Source organism: Stegostoma tigrinum, chromosome 33, assembly GCF_030684315.1.
Source record: "Stegostoma tigrinum isolate sSteTig4 chromosome 33, sSteTig4.hap1, whole genome shotgun sequence".
NCBI lineage: Eukaryota > Metazoa > Chordata > Chondrichthyes > Orectolobiformes > Stegostomatidae > Stegostoma > Stegostoma tigrinum.
Window position 1 is genome coordinate 1,729,001 of NC_081386.1, and position 21,292 is coordinate 1,750,292.

At 47.1% G+C, this 21,292-nt stretch overlaps 1 protein-coding gene across 3 annotated transcripts in view; it reads right to left on the reverse strand.

The window, feature by feature from the left end:
- The window catches only part of aldh1a3 (aldehyde dehydrogenase 1 family, member A3), a 153,080-nt gene extending 138,613 nt beyond the window's left edge, over positions 1 to 14,467 (reverse strand). For 2 of the 3 annotated variants that reach the window (XM_048563154.2, XM_048563155.2), the window contains exon 1: positions 13,975 to 14,467. In XM_048563154.2, the coding sequence (XP_048419111.1) occupies positions 13,975 to 14,154 (180 nt within the window). In that variant the 5' untranslated portion in view covers positions 14,155 to 14,467. The remainder of the gene's footprint in view (positions 1 to 13,974) is intronic. The other variant, XM_048563153.2, reaches the window with a different exon arrangement.
- Between the last annotated feature and the right edge of the window lie 6,825 nt (positions 14,468 to 21,292).

Here is a 21,292-nt window from a genome sequence, read left to right on the forward strand (position 1 = left end):
TGAAGGGTTTGTTTCCGCACTGTATAACTCTATGACTGTATTAAAGAAATTGGGAGAGATCATGGAAGCTAAAGATTAATATCACAGTGATCAAACTGCCATCAAATCTTAAAACCCAGTCTCTCGCTGTCATTGACAAAATTCCCACAAACTAGTACTGCACCCACCCATAGTGACCACTCCCTTCAAATGTTCACTCTGATACATTACTCCTGCTACAGACTACGTTAATGAGCCTGATGGTGAACTGAATTTCTGCATACTTTGGAGTTTGAATTAAAATTATATGATTGAATTGCAAATTTAACAAAAATGTAGTAGACAGCAGGATACAGACATGCTGTATCTCTTTTCTCTTCCTTGAGTCTCTGTATTGGTATATTTGTACTGAGCTTACAATGAAGAGACTTTTGTTTTCTACTGCCTGGTTAATTTATCAGTCTGCTGCACAAGATCTAAATGTCTACATTCATCTCTGTTCACGTATTAGTTACTAATGAAATAATTATTAAGATGTCAGCTCTATTCTACCAAACTGGCAAGGCTGAGAACAGCCCTGATACTTTCAAAACAGTTCTCTTGCAATGAAACAGACAACAAAAAGTGAAACATTTGCACAGATACATACACACCCAGATACAAACACGCCCAGATACACACGCACAGCGAGTCTCCTTCTTAGGCAGTCCCTCAGATTCAAAGATGTCATGCTCCTACCTGGCTCAGTGGGCTCTGTTAAGCCCAAACTGTGATCTGCTGACTCTACCACATAGGGGGCAGCTGGTGTCTGAAGGGTTGGGAAGATGGGTTGTTTGGAAGTTTGTGAGCACCTTCTGGTTCTCCAGTGTCTCTCCTGGACTTTCCTGCTTTAATTTCTTGATTTGTTTGATGCCTTCCCAAATGAGCCTTCTCAATTTTCGTTGGTGACCAGCCAGGAATTCCCATGAGTCAGTGGGCTGCTTGATTTCTTCAAGAATAGAACATGGAATATAAAACAGTACAGCACAGGACAGACCCTTTGGCCCATCATGCTTGTGCTGACCATGCCATTCTAAAATAATCATACCTGCCTGTACATGGTGCACATCCCTCTATTCTCTGCCTGTTCATGTGTCCATCTAATTCTCTTAAACCTTGCTATCATATCTGCTTCTACGACCTCCCCTGGCAGCGTGTTCCAGCAGCTACCATCCTGTGTAAAAAACTTTCCCCCTCTCACCTTAAACCTACGTGCCTGGAATTTGACATTTCCACCATGGGGAGAAAAAAGACTTTGAGTAACCTCTCTATCTATGCCTGTCATAATTGTATGTACTTTTATGAGGTTGTCATAAGTTTGTCCAACCTGTCCTCATAACAAGTATGCTTCAATCCAGGCAAAATCTCAAACCTTGTTTGCACCCTCTCCAAAGCCTTCAAATCCATCCTGTGGTCTGGCGACCAGAATTGTGAGCAGTAATCCAAATGTAGCTTAACTAAGATAATAAAGTGTGAAGCTGGATGAACACAGTAGGCCAAACAGCATCTCAGGAGCACAAAAGCTGACGTTTCGGGCCTAGACCCTTCACCAGAGAGGGGGATGGGGAGAGGGTTCTGGAATAAATAGGGAGAGAGGGGGAGGTGAGCCGAAGATGGAAAAAAAAGAAGATAGGTGGAGAGGAGAGTATAGGTGGGGAGGTAGGGAGGGGATAGGTCAGTCCAGGGAAGACGGACAGGTCAAGGAGGTGGGATGAGGTTAGAAGGTAGGAAATGGAGGTGTGGCTTGAGGTGGGAGGAAGGGATGGGTGAGAGGAAGAACAGGTTAGGGAGGCAGAGACAGGCTGGGCTGGTTGTGTGATGCAGTGGGGGGAGGGGACGAACTGGGCTGGTTTTGTGATGCAGTGGGGGAAGGGGAGATTTTGAAGCTGGTGAGGTCCACATTGATACCATTGGGCTGCAGGGTTCCCATTCGGAATATGAGTTGATGTTCCTGCAACCTTCGGGTGGCATCATTGTGGCACTGCAGGAGGCCCATGAAGGACATGTCGTCTAAAGAATGGGAGGGGGAGTTAAAATGGTTCGCGACTGGGAGGTGCAGTTGTTTAACTAAAGTTAACTAAACTAAAGCTTAACTAAAGTTTTTTTTATGGCTGCAATGTGACTAGCCAACTTTTAGACTCAATGCTCCGACCAATAAAGGCAGTCATGCAATATGCCTTCTTTACCATCTTAATCACTTACGTTGCCAATTTCAGAGAGCTTTGGACTTGCATCAATACTCCTCAGGGTCCTGCCATTTACCATGTACTTTCTTGTTGCATTTGACTTCCCAAAATGCATTACTTTAGACTTGTCCAGATTAAACTTCATCTGCTATTTCTCTACCCAACCTTTCAACTGGCCTGTATCCTGCTGTATCCTTTGACAACTTTTCACACTATCCCCACTTCCACGAACTTTTGTGCCATCTGCAGACTTAGTAATTAGCCTGCCTAGATTTTAATCCAACAGTTAATACATTCTACAAACAACAAAGATCCCAGCACTGATCCTTGAGGACCACCACTGGTCACAGATCTCCATTCAGAGAAGCACCCCTCCACAACGAACCTCAGTCTGCTAGAACCAAGCCAATTTTGTATCCAACTTTCCAACTGACCATGGATTCCATATGACTGAATCTTCTGGACCAACCTACCATGAGGGGCCTTGCTAAATGCATTAGTAAAGTCCATCTGCCTTACCATACTCAGTCATCTTCATCACTTTCTCACAAAAGTCAATCAAATTTGTGAGACAAGACCTCCCTTGCATACAGCCATGCTAACTATCCCTAATAAGTCTATCCTTCTCCAAATGTGAATAAAACCTGTCCCTAAGAATCTTCACTAATAATTTCCCTATCGCTGATGTTAAGCTTACCAGCCTATAATTTCCTGCTGCTCTCCTCAAGTAGGGGAGCAATATTGGCTATTCTCATCTTCTTGGACTTTGCCTATGGTTAAAGATGAGAGAAAGATCTCTGTTAAGGCTCCAGCAGTCTCCTCCCTTGCCTCCTTAGCATGCAGGAATAAATCCCATCAGGCCCTGCGGTTTGACGTACCTTAATGTTTTCTCCTTCTTAATGTCGACTTTCTCCAGAGTATCAACATACCCCTCATTAATCTTACCATCATCCATGTTGTTTTCCTTGGTGAATACTGATGCAGAGTATTCACTAAGGACCTCACCCACTTCCTCTGGCTCCATGAATAAATTCCCTCCTTTGTCTTTGAGTGGACGTACTCTTCCCCAGGTTATCCTCTTGCTCTTAATATACATATAAAATGCCTTGGGTTTCTTCTTAATTCAAAATGCCGAAGACATTTCATGACCCCTTCTAAACCTCCTAACTTCTTGTTCAAGTTCTCTGTTGCTTCCTTTATAGTCTTCAAGGGCCTTGTCTGATTTCAGTCTTCTAAACTCTCCATGTGGTTCTTTTTACTTTATGGCTAAACTTTCAATATCTCGTGTCATCCAAGGTTCCCAAACCCTGCCATCCTTAGCTTTCTTCACACAGGAACATGCCGGTCCTGAACTCTGATCAAATGGCCTTTAAAAGGCTCCAACACGTCTGATGTGGATTTGCTCTCAAAGGGACACGCCGAATCTAACTCCTCCAGTTCTTAGCTAATAATGTTGTAATTAGCCTCCCCAAAAGTTAGCACTTTCACCAGAGCCAGTCTTATTCTTATTCATAACCATCTTAAAACTTACACATCTTTTGAGGCCATCTATAGAATAGAAATGCTTTAAGATAGGGGTGTACACAGATGTGCACTGACACTCATAGATGTACAGACACAAGCACAGGTAAGTCCACAGAGGTACAGACACAGATATAAAAACACACGTAGATATACGGACTCACAGATATACAAATGCAGACAGATATGGAGACACAGAGATATACACTGACGCACACGTATGCAGATACACAGATATATAGACCACAGATACACCAAAAGATGTACACATACACACAGATATATAAATGCACATAGATATACAGATAACAAACTCTCTCTAAATGTCGGCAAAACAAAAGAACTGATCATCGGCTTCAGAAACAAAGGAGGAGCACGTGCCCCCATCTACGTCAATGGAGCAGAGGTTGAGAGGAGTAAGAGTATCACGTTCCTAGAAGTGATGATAACTGACAACCTGACCTATGTAGATGTCAAGAAGACACAACAACGCCTCTTCTTCCTCAGGCAGGTCACGAAATGTGTCATGACCGTAAGGCTCCTCACTAACATCTACAGATGCACCATTGAAAGCATACTGCCTGTGTGCATAACGGCCTGGTATGGCAACTGCTCTGCCCAGGGACATAAGAAACTATAGATGGTAGTGTGCAAAACCCAGACCATCACAGAAGCCAACATTCCAACCATGGACTCCATTTATACTTCTCATTGACACAGAAAGGCTGCCAACATCAAAGACCCCTTCCACCCCAGTAATGCTCTCATACAACCTTTTCCATCAGGTAGACAACAGAAACTTGAACACACGCACCAACAGGTTCAAGAACAGCTTCTTCCCTGCCTCATGGATAGACTCTCTAACTGAAAATAATATTGATCTTGCTTCAAGCACCTCCTTTTTTGAATGTTCTCCTGTGCAGTGTAACCTGCATGCCTCACCTATGTTCTGTGTATCCTTGCTTACTATAATCCGTCTGTGCCGCTCACAATCAAAGCTTTTCACAGTATTTAGGTACACATGACTACAATGAATTAAATCAAAGTCAGATATACAGACACACAGATATCGTCGTCATTGAATCCCAACAGTATGGAAACAGCCTATTTGGCCCAACAAGTCTACACCAACCCTCCAAAGAACATCCCACCCAAAACCCAAACCTTACCCTTTCCCTGTAACCCTGCACTTCCCATGGATAACACACCTAACCTACCCATCCCTGAACACTACGGGCAATTTAACATGGCCAATCCACCTAGCCTGTACATCTTTGGACTGTGGGAGGAAACGGGAGAACCCACCAGAAACCCACACACAGATACAGGGAGAATGTGTAAACTCCACACAGTCACCTGAGGATAGAATCAAACCCGGGTACCTGGCGATGTGAAGCAACAGTGCTAACCACTGAGCCACTGTACTGCCCCAACAGACACACATAGATATATATATCTACAGGTTTACAGATATACAGACACATACAGATATATGCATACACAATATGTAGGCATGTGTGCAAGTGTCTCAGTATTGGCACAGTTGATGCGCTGAAGCATTTTCAATACAAAATACATTTCTGGGGAAGGTATATCACTATCTCACTCCGTGGAACTACCTGGTGACCACAGTTGTAACTGTAGGATTACAACTGACTTAGTGAGAAGACAAAATAAACAGTGCCAGGCTTTCACTTGTTTTTCTCTACTTTGAGATCCTCTTTATCTGATTTTCTGTTTTGTCTTTGCATTTCTGTTTCTCTCTCTGTTTCACTTTCCTAATTCTGACTTTCCCTTTTTCCTTAAGACTTCTTTTTTGAATGTTCTTCTTGTCTTCCTCTAATTATTATCTTCCAGATAGGAGCTGACATTGTGGGCGATGATCAGGGTAAGGAGTTGCCAATGGCAGAGGGTGGCAGGAAGTATGTGGCTCTCAGCAGGTGTCTCCTCCTCAATATCTCTGTATTTCCTACAGCCATGTACCTGCCAATATCCACACCTCTGCTGTGACATGATCAATCCCATTGCTATCCTTTCCCCTTCTCTTTTCAACTATCCACTTCACTGCTGTATCCTCACCATCCACTTCCTCAGCTGTCACTCAATTTACCCTTAAACCTTCATCTTTGCTTGGTCTAGCCTACATGTGACTCCAGGCCTACAGAAATGTGGCTGACTCTTAGCTGCCCTCTGATGTGCCCTGGCAAGCCATTCAGTTCAAGGGCAGTTAAGGATGGACAAGTGGATGAAGCACAAATCCCCCGGGTTCCCTCCCGTCAATGTTCTGTGGAAAAATTTAACTCAACTCACCACATCTGTACTGTGGCTGTAGCAACAGATCAGAAACTGAGATTTTCATGGTAGCTCATGAGGGGGAATAGCAGAGTGGGACAGGTCACAATATTGATTAAAAAATCAATTATAGTCATGAGAAAAGATCTTGGAAGAATCATCAAATGAGGCAATGCATTGTTGGGTGTGTACAGTACCCCAAACAGTCAGGGAGAGATGAAGGATAAAATATGAAATCAAAATTCAGAGAAATGTAATCTCAAGACAGTAATAGTAGGCAAGTTTAATTGCCAATGTTAACTGGAATAGTTTCAGTGCATAATGTAGGGGATGGAGCAAAATTATTATAAAGAATCCAGGCGAACATTTTTTGTCAGTCTGTAGAAAACCTAACAAGTGAAGGGACCTCAGTTCTGAAAAGGGTCCAGGAAAGTCGAAGGTGTATCAGTGAGGGAGCAGTTTGGAAAAAGTGACCAGAACCCAGTTAAATTCAGGGGAATTATAGAAAGGATATTGATGGGCCAAGAATGCAAATTCTAATCTGGAAAATTTACTGAGATAAGATACAATTTGGCTCAAGCGGAAAATGGGAGCAACCACTTGCAGATACAGAGATAGTAGGAACTGCCGATGCTGGAGTCTGAGATAACAAGGCGTGGAGCCAGAAAATCATAGCAGGCCAGGCAGCATCAGAGGAGCAGGAAAGCTGACGTTTCAGGCCTGAACTCTTCTTCAGAAACTGTGTCTGAGCAGTGGGAGAAGGAGGAAATAGTGAGAATACAGGCCAAGTATGCCCATGTAAAGACAAAAGATGGGACCAAGACCACAGAAATCTGGATGTCAAGAGAGTTTAAGAAAAACTGAGAAGCTTGTGGCAAATACTGAGTGCTTCATACGGCAGAGGAGTGTGATGAGTTCAGGGGGAACTTAAAAAAGCTAAGAAAGTACATTACTAAAAAGGAAGGAGAGATGGACCAGGAAATTTCAGGCCCCAGTTTGGTGGTGGGTAAGTTATTAGTAAGAATTCTGTGGGATAGAATATACCTGTACTTCAAGAGATATGGATTAGTCAGGAATAGTTAGCATGAATTTGTTAAAGGAAGGTCTTATTTGATAAAATTGATTTAACTGTTTAAGCAGATAACCAGCAGTGTTATCTACATGGACATTAGCAAGGCTTGTGATAAGTTCCTTAAGCAGACATTATCCCTGTAACCCTGCATTTCCCATGGCTGACCTACCCAGCTTGCATATCCCTCGACGCTATGGATAATTTACCATAGCCAATCCATCTAACCTGCACATCTTTGGACTATGGGGGAAAATCGTGCAGATACAGGAAGAATGTGCAAACTCCGCACAAGCAGTCATCTGAGGCTGGAATTGAACCTGGGTCCCTAGGAATGTGAGGCAGTGATGCTAACTACTAAGCCACCATACCATCTGGAAGGATGGGGCTTTTTCCCCTTGGAGTATCAGAGATTGAGGATGACCTTATGGAGGTTTATTACACCATGAGGGGCATTGATAAGGTGAGTGGCCAAGGAATTTCTCCAACAGTAGGGGAGTCATAGGTTTAAGGTGAAAGAGGAAAAGTTTGAAAGGGACCTGAGGGGCCTGAAATTTTCACACAGAGGGTGGTGCTTGTGTGGAATGAGCTGTCAGAGGAAGTGATAGAGGCAGGTAAATTACAACATTTAAAAGCTATTTGGACAGATACATGAACAGGAAAGGTTTGGGCCAACAGGATGTGGGCCAAAAGCAGGCAAATGGAACTAACTTAGTTTAGGATACCTGGGTGGCATGGACGAGTTGGATTGAAGGATCTGTTTCCGTGCTATAAGACTCTATAAATGGCAGTGAACTCAGAAAATACACTTGGGGAGGGCAAACAATGCAAGAGATGAATATTTGGAACCTGCCTAGTAGTAAAGATCAGGATACTTGGGTATGCAAATCCAGTTTCCTGAAAGTAGCAGGCAATATAGATAAGTTACATCAGGAGGCATAGGCAATATTTGCCTTTATTAGGGACAAAAACAGAAGTTGCTGGAAAAAAACTCAACTGGTCTGGCAGTATCTGTGACGAAAATTTCAGAGATAACATTTCGGGTCCGGTAACCCTTCCTCAGAACAGATATTGCCTTTATTAGCTGAGGCACAGAATACAAGAGCAAAGATGTCATACTACAATTGTATAAAACACTGGTTGAGCCATAACTGGATTGCTGTTCTGTTCACCACATTATAGGAAGAGTGTAATTGCACTGGAGAGGGTGTAGAGGAGATTTACCAGGATGTTGCCTGGACTGGAGGGTCTGAGATATGAGGAAAGATTGAGGAGTCTGGGATTGTTCCCTTGGAGCAGCAAAGGTTGGCACAGGGATGCTGACCTGATAGAGATGTGTAAGATTATGAGGGTATAGATGGGCTGGATAGGGAGACGTGTTTTCCGTCAACAGAGGAGTCTGCCTACTATAGCTGTACCAGTTTGTCACTTTGATCTTTCTCCTTGGGTTTGGCACCAAAACACAGAAGATGTTCATGGACATCTTCTGTGGCAAAAGGCAGTGGTGGGTCACTACTGAGGTTCTGAATGACCTGCTTGGAGAGAAAAGTCAAGCACTGGTGTGACTGAGTACCCAGGTGGTGACTTTCTGTCTGCAGAACCTGCAGTGGTGCTGTTACCTCAAACCTGCTCTCAGATGGTGCACTCTGCTGATGTATTTTTTACCACCAACTCTGCAGTTTCAATGATAACACGTAGCTTCTGTTTCTGGATTGCTCAGGTCTTTGTAACTCATTACAAGTATTGCCTGTCTTTTACTTGATTCGGGTTTGGCACACAGTTGACTCATGCCGGGCAGGTGCCCTCAGAATACTCACTGTCTTCCCTGCTATTAACAGGAGATTGCTGTTCAGGAACCTGCAGCTCCACTGATATAGTTTTGGTGGTTGTCAGAGGAGACGCAGCTGGAGGGAACAGTCTCAGAGATTTGCTGGATGGTGGAGGAGCAGGCTGATACTGTAGGAACTTGGCAAGGGATCATTGGTCAGTGTCCAGTGCTCAGCCATTTTCAACCATACTCTCAAAAAGAAGACACATGGTTGCAAGGGCATGGTGGTGTGGTGGGCTTAAGCTGGTAATAAGCTTTTATCTGGACTGAACAAATCTGAAGCCTAAACAGCAACCCTCTCCATGGCTGCAGTGTGTATCACCTTCAAGATACATAGCAGAGGCTCCCCACAGCCTTTTAGACAATGAGCAACTGTAATCGGTAATACAGTGCCTGAAAAGACAGTAGAATCATTTTCAATAATAAAAGAGAATCTGATCAAAGGAAGTGGAGATAATCCTTTGGGGAAACAGCAGGGAAGCTGGGCAAAATGGATAGCTCTTACAAAGAGCCAGCACAGGTTACTCTGCTGAATGGCCTCATTCTGTAATGTTCAATTCCATGCTGCATGACAAAGAAAACTATTTTAAAGTCACGACTAATTGAAGGTGCATAATGGAACATTTAGTATATGTACGTGCCCAGATTGCACATGCTGAATGATGCTAACAGCTCCATAGCTCTAGACACGAAAATCGAGTTAGGTTCCAGTTATTAAGAGGCTGAACCATCAACTAGAGAAGTGAATCAAAGATACAAAGAGCAATTAAACCAATAAATTAATCACATAAATTCTTGAATTCTTTGTTGAAATTGGAAATGTTGTGACTAGGATATGCAAATGTACGAAACAGGAACTGAAGTGAACCATTCACTCTCTCGAACTACCCATTCAGTAAGAACATGGCTGATCTGTTTGAATTCCAAATTCCTCATTCCCATCTCACTCCTGGTAACCTTCGAGTCTCTTGCCTAACAACAACCTATCTACCTCTGTCTTTCAAATAGTTCACTGACCCGTCCTTGAATGCCTTCTGAGACAGAGTTCCAACATCTGAGAGAAAAAAAATTCTCCATATCTCAATCCTCAAAGGGCCACCCTAATGTTAAACAGTGTCCTTTCATTCAGGACCACCCTACAAGAGCAAACATTGTTTCCACATCCACCTTGTCAAGACAATTCGGGATCACTTGGGCTTCAAACAAGACAGCCCCACCTGTATATTTGAGATGTGGTCTGGACTGTACACAGGATTGGAGATGCATTCTGGACTGTTGACGGTATTGGAGAGGAGGTTTGAACTGTACACAGTATGGACTGACATCTGGAGCTTCTTAGTCAGAGACAGTGGTACCCTTTGTAGAAAGGCATATCACTGATTCCGGCAGCTTTTCCAAAAGAATTGCCCCTTATTTGCATATGAAGTGACATGAAATGAAGCAATAACAGCAAGGCTGTAACTGCAATGTAACCTGGCAGAATATGGATGGAATCAAGTTTAACAGAATGGATAGACAGCTGGCAGAAGAAAATCACCAAATTTCATTGATAACACAAATCAGACAATTGGCAAATTTAGGGTAATGGTTGGAGTATTGAGAAGCGTATCGTTAGTGGAGAGGGATCATGGAAAATGTCACTGACACTGACACTGACACGCAGTTACACATAGTCACTGTAATGTGGACACAGATACGCTTAGATACGGACATGTATAAATAGTCATGCGGATGCACAAAGATACAGACACACACATGGACACAGGTGGACGTGGACACATGCATCAATACAGACATGCAGATACACAAAGGTACAGACATACATATAGATAGTTGCACATGGACACAGGCACACATAGGTTCAGATTTACACAGACACACATGGATACACGTGGATACAGACATGCAAAGATACAGCCACACACTGATACAGACATGCAAAGATACAAACACACACATTGATACAGACAAGCAAAGATACAGACACACACAAAGATACAGCCACACATTGATACAGACAAGCAAAGATACAGACACACACAAAGATACAGCCACACATTGATACAGAGATGCAAAGCTGCAGGCAAGCATAGATACAGAAACAGATGGATACAGACACAGCCCTTAGATTCTGTGCGTGTTGTAAGAATGTCCTGAAGTTTCAGAAAGACAAAATATCCTGCATTAAACAGTGGTGATGGTTATTCAGTGGTTAGCACTGCTGCCTCACAGCACCAGGGTCTCAGGTAAAATTCAACCATGGGGCGACTACCTGCGTGGAGTTTATACATTCTCTCCTGTGTCTGTGTGGGTTTCTGCCGAGTGCTGTAGTTTCCTCCCATGGGTTAAGTAGCTTGACCAAGCTGAATTGGCCCATAGTGTCCAGGGAGGTTCAGGCCAGGGGGATTAGCAATTGGAAAGGGGAGCTAAGTGGGCGGGATACTCTTCGGAGAGTCGGTGTGGATTTGCTGGGTGAAATGGCCTGCTTCCACACTTTATGGATTCAGGTGGTGACAAAAGGTATGATCAAAGGCCAATTTTAAGGACCCTTTTAACGGAGCGAAGGGAATTGACAAAGGAGGGGGAAAGAAACGTTTAATGAAGTTCGTGATGATTCAGGTATCGAAAGATGACCAGTTTCCATGCGTACAATTTCACAGCAATTACGCTGAACATTGCAAAACTATCTACACTGTTTTCAGATAAAAACTGCATCCTCTCATTAATAGATAACGAAGTGTGGAGCTGGATGAACACAGCAGGCCAAGCAGCATCTCAGGAGCACAAAAGCTGACGTTTCGGGCCTAGACCCTTCATCAGAGAGGGGGATGGGGAGAGGGTTCTGGAATAAATAGGGAGAGAGGGGGAGGCAGACCGAAGATGGAGAGAAAAGAAGATAGGTGGAGAGGAGAGTATAGATGGGGAGGTAGGGAGGGGATAGGTCAGTCCAGGGAAGGCGTACAGGTCAAGGAGGTGGGATGAGGTTAGTAGGTAGGAAATGGAGGTGCGGCTTGAGGTGGGAGGAAGGGATGGGTGAGAGGAAGAACAGGTTAGGGAGGCCGAGACAGGCTGGGCTGGTTTTGGGATGCAGTGGGGGGAGGGGACGAGCTGGGCTGGTTTGGGGATGCAGTGGGGGAAGGGAAGATTTTGAAGCTTGTGTAGTCCACATTGATGCCATTGGGCTGCAGGGTTCCCATTCGGAATATGAGTTGCTGTTCCTGCAACCTTCGGGTGGCATAATTGTGGCACTGCAGGAGGCCCATGATGGACATATCGTCTGTGGAATGGGCGGGGGAGTTAAAATGTTTCGCGACTGGGAGGTGCAGTTGTTTGTTGCGAACTGAGCGGAGGTGTTCTGCAAAGCGGTCCCCAAGCCTCCGCTTGGTTTCCCCAATGTAGAGGAAGCCACACCGGGTACAGTGGATACAGTATACCACGCCTCTCATTAATACATTGTCAAGCAGAATTCTGCAACTGAAACTTCAAAATATGATGAGCCAATGTGATGAAATAAGATGTGTGTCCCTAAATCAGCGTTTCCTGTCCCCCACAGACACACAGGTGGATCAGGCTTTTCATTCCGAACCTTCTGCTGCTCTCTGTCACTCTGAAGTAGACTCGGTCAGAGATGTTATGACACAGCGCTGCAGCCGGTGGGATTTGAACGCGGACCTCATGGTCCAGGGGTCATATTGATACGCCGTTCCAAACACTCCCTTCGAAGGCAAAACACACGCAAAAGTCAACTCATCTGGCCAGTGAGAGCGAACAAGCCATGTCAGGACAATGTCCTTGATCTTGCAATAGGGACAGTGGAACTACATCCAAAATAGCCCAGAGACTGTTCCCAACAAACAGCGTGCACCCTCACGCTGCACTGGCTATACCCGAAATGAAAAGATGCCGCTTAAATAGTGCAAGCAAAAAAGGTAACAATGATGCTCTGATAACAGAATGCTCATGTATTTTCTTTTGAAAGACATCGGATGCTCCCAATGAAAGAGGAGTAATCGTTTTCTGATGATTATACCGCAGAGATGTCCTCTTCATCGGAAAGGCAGCATCCAGAGACTTTGATTTTTAGGCTAAGTGCGCGATTCATGGAAAGGGCGTATCATTTTCTGGTAAAACCAGTTTATAAGTAGATCATCCATAGTTTCATCACTTTTTCCCCTTTTCTCAGATTTCTCGCTCATTCTTTTGGCATATTTACAAAATGGATTTCCCCAGCTATAGGTGAGCTGTCTTCCCGAACACTGCTCTGGTTGAGCTTGGGCCTGGGGGAGCGCTGTCCCGGGGGAGCCCTGTCCCGGGGGTACGCTATCCTGGAGGAGCCCTGTCCCGGGGGACCCCTGTCCCGGGGGTACGCTATCCTGGGGGAGCCCTGTCCTGGAGGAGCCCTGTCCTGGAGGAGCCCTGTCCCGGGGGTACGCTATCCTGGGGGAGCCCTGTCCCGGGGGTACGCTATCCTGGGGGAGTCCTGTCCCGGGGGTACGCTATCCTGGGGGAGTCCTGTCCCGGGGGTACGCTATCCTGGGGGAGCCTGGTCCGAGGGTGTGAGCTTTGCTTTTTCCCGCTCGCTGAGCACGGACACACATTTGGAACCCGCTCCTTTGCCACGATTAGAACGGACTCCAGATTACAGTGAACCAGATCCCCTCCAGCCCAGTTCCTAACTCTGGATCGCAGTGAAGCAGATCCCCTCTGTCCGGTCCCCGTTCACACTAACTCCGGATCACAGTGAACCAGATCCCCTTCAGACCAGTTCCTAACTCCGGATCACTGAACCAGATCCCCTCTGTCCCGGTTCTTGTTCACACTAACTCAGGATCACAAGTGAACCAGATCCACTCAGTCCCGGTTCTTGTTCACACTAACTCCGGATCACAAGTGAACCAGATCCACTCAGTCCCGGTTCTTGTTCACACTAACTCCGGATCACAAGTGAACCAGATCCACTCTGTCCCGGTTCTTGTTCACACTAACTCCGGATCGCAGTGACTGGTGTAACATGGAGAGTCCGGCAGTGACATTCTGCTCTCTCCCGGTCATTACTGTACCTTGGTGTATTTCACCGCCAGCGGCTTGGTTGCTGCCGGTAAGCGAGCCGGACTTTCTCTCGCTCTTTCTGCCTCCCCGTTGTCAAGGAGCCCGTTCTCTGCCATGGCCGGTGCCCGCTGCTTCCCGCTGAGCCGGTGCCCGCTGCTCGGGATGGCTGCGCCGACACGATTTGAGAACATTGGTGCCGACCTGGTTTTAAACAGGCCGGCCGCCACCACACCGATTGGTCGGTGCCAGCTCACCGAGAGAGTCCCGCCTGTTTAAAGCGATACTGTCCCTCAAAGACCTGTAACTCCCATCACAGTAACAAACACAGAGAGGAAAAGAATCGCCTTCATGACTGGGACTTATGTGGGCAGGTATGGGATTGGATGAAAAGCGGTGGGATTTGTGGGGAATGCATGAAGGTTCACATGGAGCTGTGGTTATGGGGTGAGCGGGAGTGGCAGCTCACAGCAAACACAGGCAATGTGAGGCAGTTCGCATGATTCCCACTCACTCTGACTGAACAATCCCGCTCTGTCCCCACATTATCTGACCAGCCTTATCCACTGACCTCCAGCCTCCGTGAGACGGAATGAGCTCAGCCAAAGGGTCACTTCATGAAGATTGGGTTTAAAGGTAAATTGCAAAATCAGACAAAACAAAGCCCAAATGTGCCGGATCAGACTTTTTATTCGGAACCGCACTTCAGACTGTCAGATTCTCTCACAATGTCCCAATCTTACACTCTGTCCCAACCTCTCACACACTGTCCCAGTCTCTCACCCTGTCCCAATCTCCCACATGTCCCCATTTCTCACACGCTGTCCACATCTCTCACCCAGCCCCCATTTCTCACGCACTGTCCCAGCCTCTCACCCTGTCACAACCTCCCAGATATCTCCATTTCTCAAACACTGTCCCAATCTCTCAGTCTGTCCCCATTTCTCACACACGATCCCAATCTCTCACCCTGTCGCAATCTCTCACCCTGTCCCCATTTCTCTTACCCTGTCCCAATCTCCCACATGTCCCCATTTTTCACACACTGTCCCAATGTTCACCCTGTGCCAATCTCTCACCCAGTCCACATTTCTCACACACTGTCCCAATCTCTCAACCTGTCCTCATTTCTCACAAACTGGCCCAGTCTCTCACCCTGTCCCAATGTCCCACATGTCCCCATTTCTCACACACTGGCCCAATCTCTCACATGTCCCAACTTCTCATACACTGTCCCCATTTCTCGCACACTGTCCAAGTCTCTCACCCTGTCCCAATGTCTCACATGTCCCCATTTCTCATACACTGTCCCCATTTCTCTCACCCAGTCCCCATTTCTCATACACTGTTCCACTCTCTCACTCTGTCCCCATTTCTCACACACTATCCCAATCTCTCACCCTGTCCCAATTTCTCTCACCCTGTCCCGATCTCTCACACTGTCTCCATTTCTCTCACACTGTCCCAGTCTCACACCCTGTCCCAATCTCCCACATGTCCCCATTTCTCACACACTGTCCCAATCTCTCACAGTGTTCCCATTTCTCTCATCCTGTCCCAATCTCCCACCCTGTCCCAATTTCTCTCACCCTGTCCCAATCTCTCACTCTGTCCCAACCTCCCACATATCCCCATTTCTCATACACTGTCCCAATCTCTCTCTCTGTCCCAACCTCCCACATATCCCCATTTCTCATACACTGTCCCAATCTCTCACTCTGTCCCCATTTCTCATGCACTATCCCATCTCTCACCCTGTCCCCATTTCTCTCACCCTGTCCCAATCTCCCACCCTGCCCCAATCTCCCACATGTCCCCATTTCTCACACACTGTCCCAATCTCTCACCCTGTCCCCATTTCTCTCACCCTGTCCCAACCTCCCACATGCCCCCATTTCTCATACACTGTTTCAATTTCTCACTCTGTCTCCACTTCTCACACACTGTCCCAATCTCTCACCCTGTCCCAATCTCCCACATGTCCCCATTTCTCATACACTGACCCCATTTCTCACACACTGTCCCCATTTCTCTCACCCTATCCCAATCTCTCACCCAGTCCCCATTTCTCACATACTGTCCCAATTTCTCACGCTGTCCCCATTTCTCACACACTGTCCCGATCTCTCAAACTGTCTCATTTTTTCTCACCCTGTCCCAATCTCTCACCCTGTCCCAATTTCTCTCACACTGTCCCAATCTCTCTCCCTGTCCCAACCTCCCACATATCCCCATTTCTCATGCACTGTCCCAAACTCTCACTCCTGTCCCCATTTCTCATACACTATCCCAATCTCTCACACTATCCCAATCTCTCACCCGGTCCTGATTTCTCTCACTCTGTCCCAACCTCCCACATGTCCCCATTTCTTACACACTGTCCCAATCTCTCACCCTGTCCCCACTTCTCACACACTGTCCCAATCTCTCACCCTGTCCCAATCTCCCACATGTCCCCATTTCTCACACACTGTACCAATCTCTCACCCTATCCCAATCTCTCACCCTGTCCTAATTTCTCTCACCCTGTCCCAATCTCCCACATGTCCCCATTTCTCACGCACTGTTCCAATCTCTCACTCTGTCCCGACTTCTCACACACTGTCCCAATCTCTCACCCTGTCCCAATCTATCACCCTGTCCCCATTTCTCACACTCTGTCCCAATCTCCCACCCTGCCCCAATCTCCCACATGTCCCCATTTCTCACACACTGTCCCAATCTCTCACCCTGCCCCCATTTCTCTCACCCTGTCCCAACCTCCCACATATCCCCATTTCTCATACACTGTTTCAATTTCTCACTCTGTCTCCACTTCTCACACACTGTCCCAATCTCTCACCCTGTCCCAATCTCCCACATGTCCCCATTTCTCATACACTGACCCCATTTCTCACACACTGTCCCCATTTCTCTCACCCTGTCCCAATCTCTCACCCAGTCCCCATTTCTCACATACTGTCCCAATTTCTCACGCTGTCCCCATTTCTCACACACTGTCCCGATCTCTCACACTGTCTCATTTTCTCTCACCCTGTCCCAATCTCTCACCCTGTCCCAACCTCCCACATATCCCCATTTCTCATGCACTGTCCCAATCTCTCACTCTGTCCCCATTTCTCATACACTATCCCAATCTCTCACACTATCCCAATCTCTCACCCGGTCCTGATTTTTCTCACCCTGCCCCAATCTCCCACATGTCCCCATTTCTCACACACTGTCCCAGTCTCTCACCCTGTCCCAACCTCCCACATGTCCCCATTTCTTACACACTGTCCCAATCTCCCACATGTCCCCATTTCTCACGCACTGTCCCAATCTCTCACTTTGTCCCAATCTCTCACCCTGTCCTCATTTCTCTCACCCTGTCCCAATCTCCCACATGTCCCCATTTCTCACACACTGTTCCAATCTCTCACTCTGTACCCACTTCTCACACACTGTCCCAATCTCTCACCCTGTCCCAATCTCCCTCATGTCCCCATTTCTCACACGCTGTCCCGATCTCTCACACTGTCCACATTTCTCTCACCCTGTCCCAGTCTCTCACTCTGTCCCAACCAGCCACATATCCCGATTTCTCATACACTGTCCCAATCTCTCACTCTGTCCCCATTTCTCATGCACTATCCCATCTCTCACCTTGTCCCCATTTCTCTCACCCTGTCCCAATCTCCCACATGTCCCCATTTCTCACACATTGTCCCAAACTCTCACTCTGTCTCCATTTCTCACACACTATCCCAATCTCTCACCCTGTCCCCATTTCTCTCACCCTGTCCCAATCTCTCACATGTCCCCATTTCTCACACACTGTCCCAATCTCTCACCCTGTCCCAACCTCCCACATATCCCCATTTCTCATACACTGTTCCAATCTCTCACTCTGTCCGCACCTCTCACACACTGTCCCAATCTCTCACACACTGTCCCAATCTCTCACCCTGTTCCAATCTCCCACATGTCCCCATTTCTCACACACTGTCCTGATCTCTCACACTGTCCCCATTTCTCTCACCCTGTCCCAGCCTCTCACCCTGTCCCAATCTCCCACATGTCCCCATTTCTCACACACAGTCCCAATCTCTCACAGTGTTCCCATTTCTCTCACCCTGTACGAATCTCTCACCCTGTCCCAATTTCTCTCACCCTGTCCCATTCTCTCACTCTGTCCCCATTTCTCATACACTATCCCAATCTCTCACTCTGTCCCAATCTCTCACCCTGTCCCCATTTCTCATACACTGTTCCAATCTCTCAGTCTGTCCCCATTTCTCACACACTGTCCCAATCTCTCACCCTGTCCCAATCTCTCACCCTGTTCTCATTTCTCTCAAACTGTCCCAAACTCCCACATGTCCACATTTCTCACACACTGTCCCAATCTCTCACGCTATCCCAACCTCCCACATGTCCCCATTTCTTACACACTGTCCCAATCTCCCACATGCCCCCATTTCTCACACGCTGTCCCAGTCTCTCACCCTGTCCCAATCTCCCACATGTTTCCATTTCTTACACACTGTCCCAAACTCTCACTCTGTCCCTATTTCTCATACACTGTCCCAATCTCTCACTCTGTCACCATTTCTCATGCACTATCCCATCTCTCACCCTGTCCCCATTTCTCTCACCCTGTCCCAATCTCCCACATGTCTCCATTTCTCACACACTATCCCAAACTCTCACTCTGTCTCCATTTCTCACACACTATCCCAATCTCTCACCCTGTCCCCATTTCTCTCACCCTGTCCCAATCTCCAACATGTCCCCATTTCTCACACACTGTCCCAATCTCTCACTCTGTCCCCACTTCTCACACACTGTCCCAATCTCTCACCCTGTCCCAATCTCCCACATGTCCCCATTTCTCACACACTGTCCTGATCTCTCACACTGTCCCCATTTCTCTCACCCTGTCCCAGTCTCTCACCATGTCCCAATCTCCCACATGTCCCCATTTCTCACACACTGTCCTGATCTCTCACCCTGTCCCAATTTCTCTCACCCTGTCCCAATCTCTCACCCTGTCCCATTATCTCACCCTGTCCCAATCTCTCACTCTGTCCCAACCTCCCACATATCCCCATTTCTCATACACTGTCCCAATCTCTCACTCTGTCCCAACCTCCCACATATCCCCATTTCTCATACACTGTCCCAATCTCTCACTCTGTCCCCATTTCTCATGCACTATCCCATCTCTCACCCTGTCCCCATTTCTCTCACCCTGTCCCAATCTCCCACCCTGTCCCAATCTCCCACATGTCCCCATTTCTCACACACTGTCCCAATCTCTCACCCTGTCCCCATTTCTCTCACCCTGTCCCAATCTCCCACATGTCCCCATTTCTCATACACTGACCCCATTTCTCACACACTGTCCCCATTTCTCTCACCCTGTCCCAATCTCTCACCCAGTCCCCATTTCTCACATACTGTCCCAATTTCTCACGCTGTCCCCATTTCTCACACACTGTCCCGATCTCTCACACTGTCTCATTTTCTCTCACCCTGTCCCAATCTCTCACCCTGTCCCAATCTCTCACCCTGTCCCAACCTCCCACATATCCCCATTTCTCATGCACTGTCCCAATCTCTCACTCTGTCCCAATATCTCACCCTGTCCCCATTTCTCACACACTGTCCCAATCTCTCACCCTGTCCCAATCTCTCACCCTGTCCTCATTTCTCTCACCCTGTTCCCATCTCCCACATGTCCACATTTCTCACACACTGTCCCAATCTCTCACGCTATCCCAACCTCCCACATGTCCCCATTTCTTACACACTGTCCTGATCTCTCACCCTGTCCCAATTTCTCTCACCCTGTCCCAATCTCTCACCCTGTCCCATTATCTCACCCTGTCCCAATCTCTCACTCTGTCCCAACCTCCCACATATCCCCATTTCTCATACACTGTCCCAATCTCTCACTCTGTCCCAACCTCCCACATATCCCCATTTCTCATACACTGTCCCAATCTCTCACCCTGTCCTCATTTCTCTCACCCTGTTCCCATCTCCCACATGTCCACATTTCTCACACACTGTCCCAATCTCTCACGCTATCCCAACCTCCCACATGTCCCCATTTCTTACACACTGTCCCAATCTCCCACACGTCCCCATTTCTCACACACTGTCCCAATCTCTCACTCTGTCCCCATTTCTCACACACTGTCCCGATCTCTCACACTGTCTCATTTTCTCTCACCCTGTCCCAATCTCCCACCCTGTCCCAATTTCTCTCACCCTGTCCCAATCTCTCACCCTGTCCCAACCTCCCACATATCCCCATTTCTCATGCACGGTCCCAATCTCTCACTCTGCCCCATTTCTCATACACTATCCCAATCTCTCACTCTGTCCCAATCTCTCACCCTGTCCCCATTTCTCATACACTGTTCCAATCTCTCAGTCTGTCCCCATTTCTCACACACTGTCCCAATCTCTCACCCTGTCCCAATCTCTCACCCTGTTCTCATTTCTCTCAACCTGTCCCAAACTCCCACATGTCCACATTTCTCACACACTGTCCCAATCTCTCACGCTATCCCAACCTCCCACATGTCCCCATTTCTTACACACTGTCCCAATCTCCCACATGCCCCCATTTCTCACACGCTGTCCCAGTCTCTCACCCTGTCCCAATCTCCCACATGTTTCCATTTCTTACACACTGTCCCAAACTCTCACTCTGTCCCTATTTCTCATACACTGTCCCAATCTCTCACTCTGTCACCATTTCTCATGCACTATCCCATCTCTCACCCTGTCCCCATTTCTCTCACCCTGTCCCAATCTCCCACATGTCTCCATTTCTCACACACTATCCCAAACTCTCACTCTGTCTCCATTTCTCACACACTATCCCAATCTCTCACCCTGTCCCCATTTCTCTCACCCTGTCCCAATCTCCAACATGTCCCCATTTCTCACACACTGTCCCAATCTCTCACTCTGTCCCCACTTCTCACACACTGTCCCAATCTCTCACCCTGTCCCAATCTCCCACATGTCCCCATTTCTCACACACTGTCCTGATCTCTCACACTGTCCCCATTTCTCTCACCCTGTCCCAGTCTCTCACCATGTCCCAATCTCCCACATGTCCCCATTTCTCACACACTGTCCTGATCTCTCACCCTGTCCCAATTTCTCTCACCCTGTCCCAATCTCTCACCCTGTCCCATTATCTCACCCTGTCCCAATCTCTCACTCTGTCCCAACCTCCCACATATCCCCATTTCTCATACACTGTCACAATCTCTCACTCTGTCCCAACCTCCCACATATCCCCATTTCTCATACACTGTCCCAATCTCT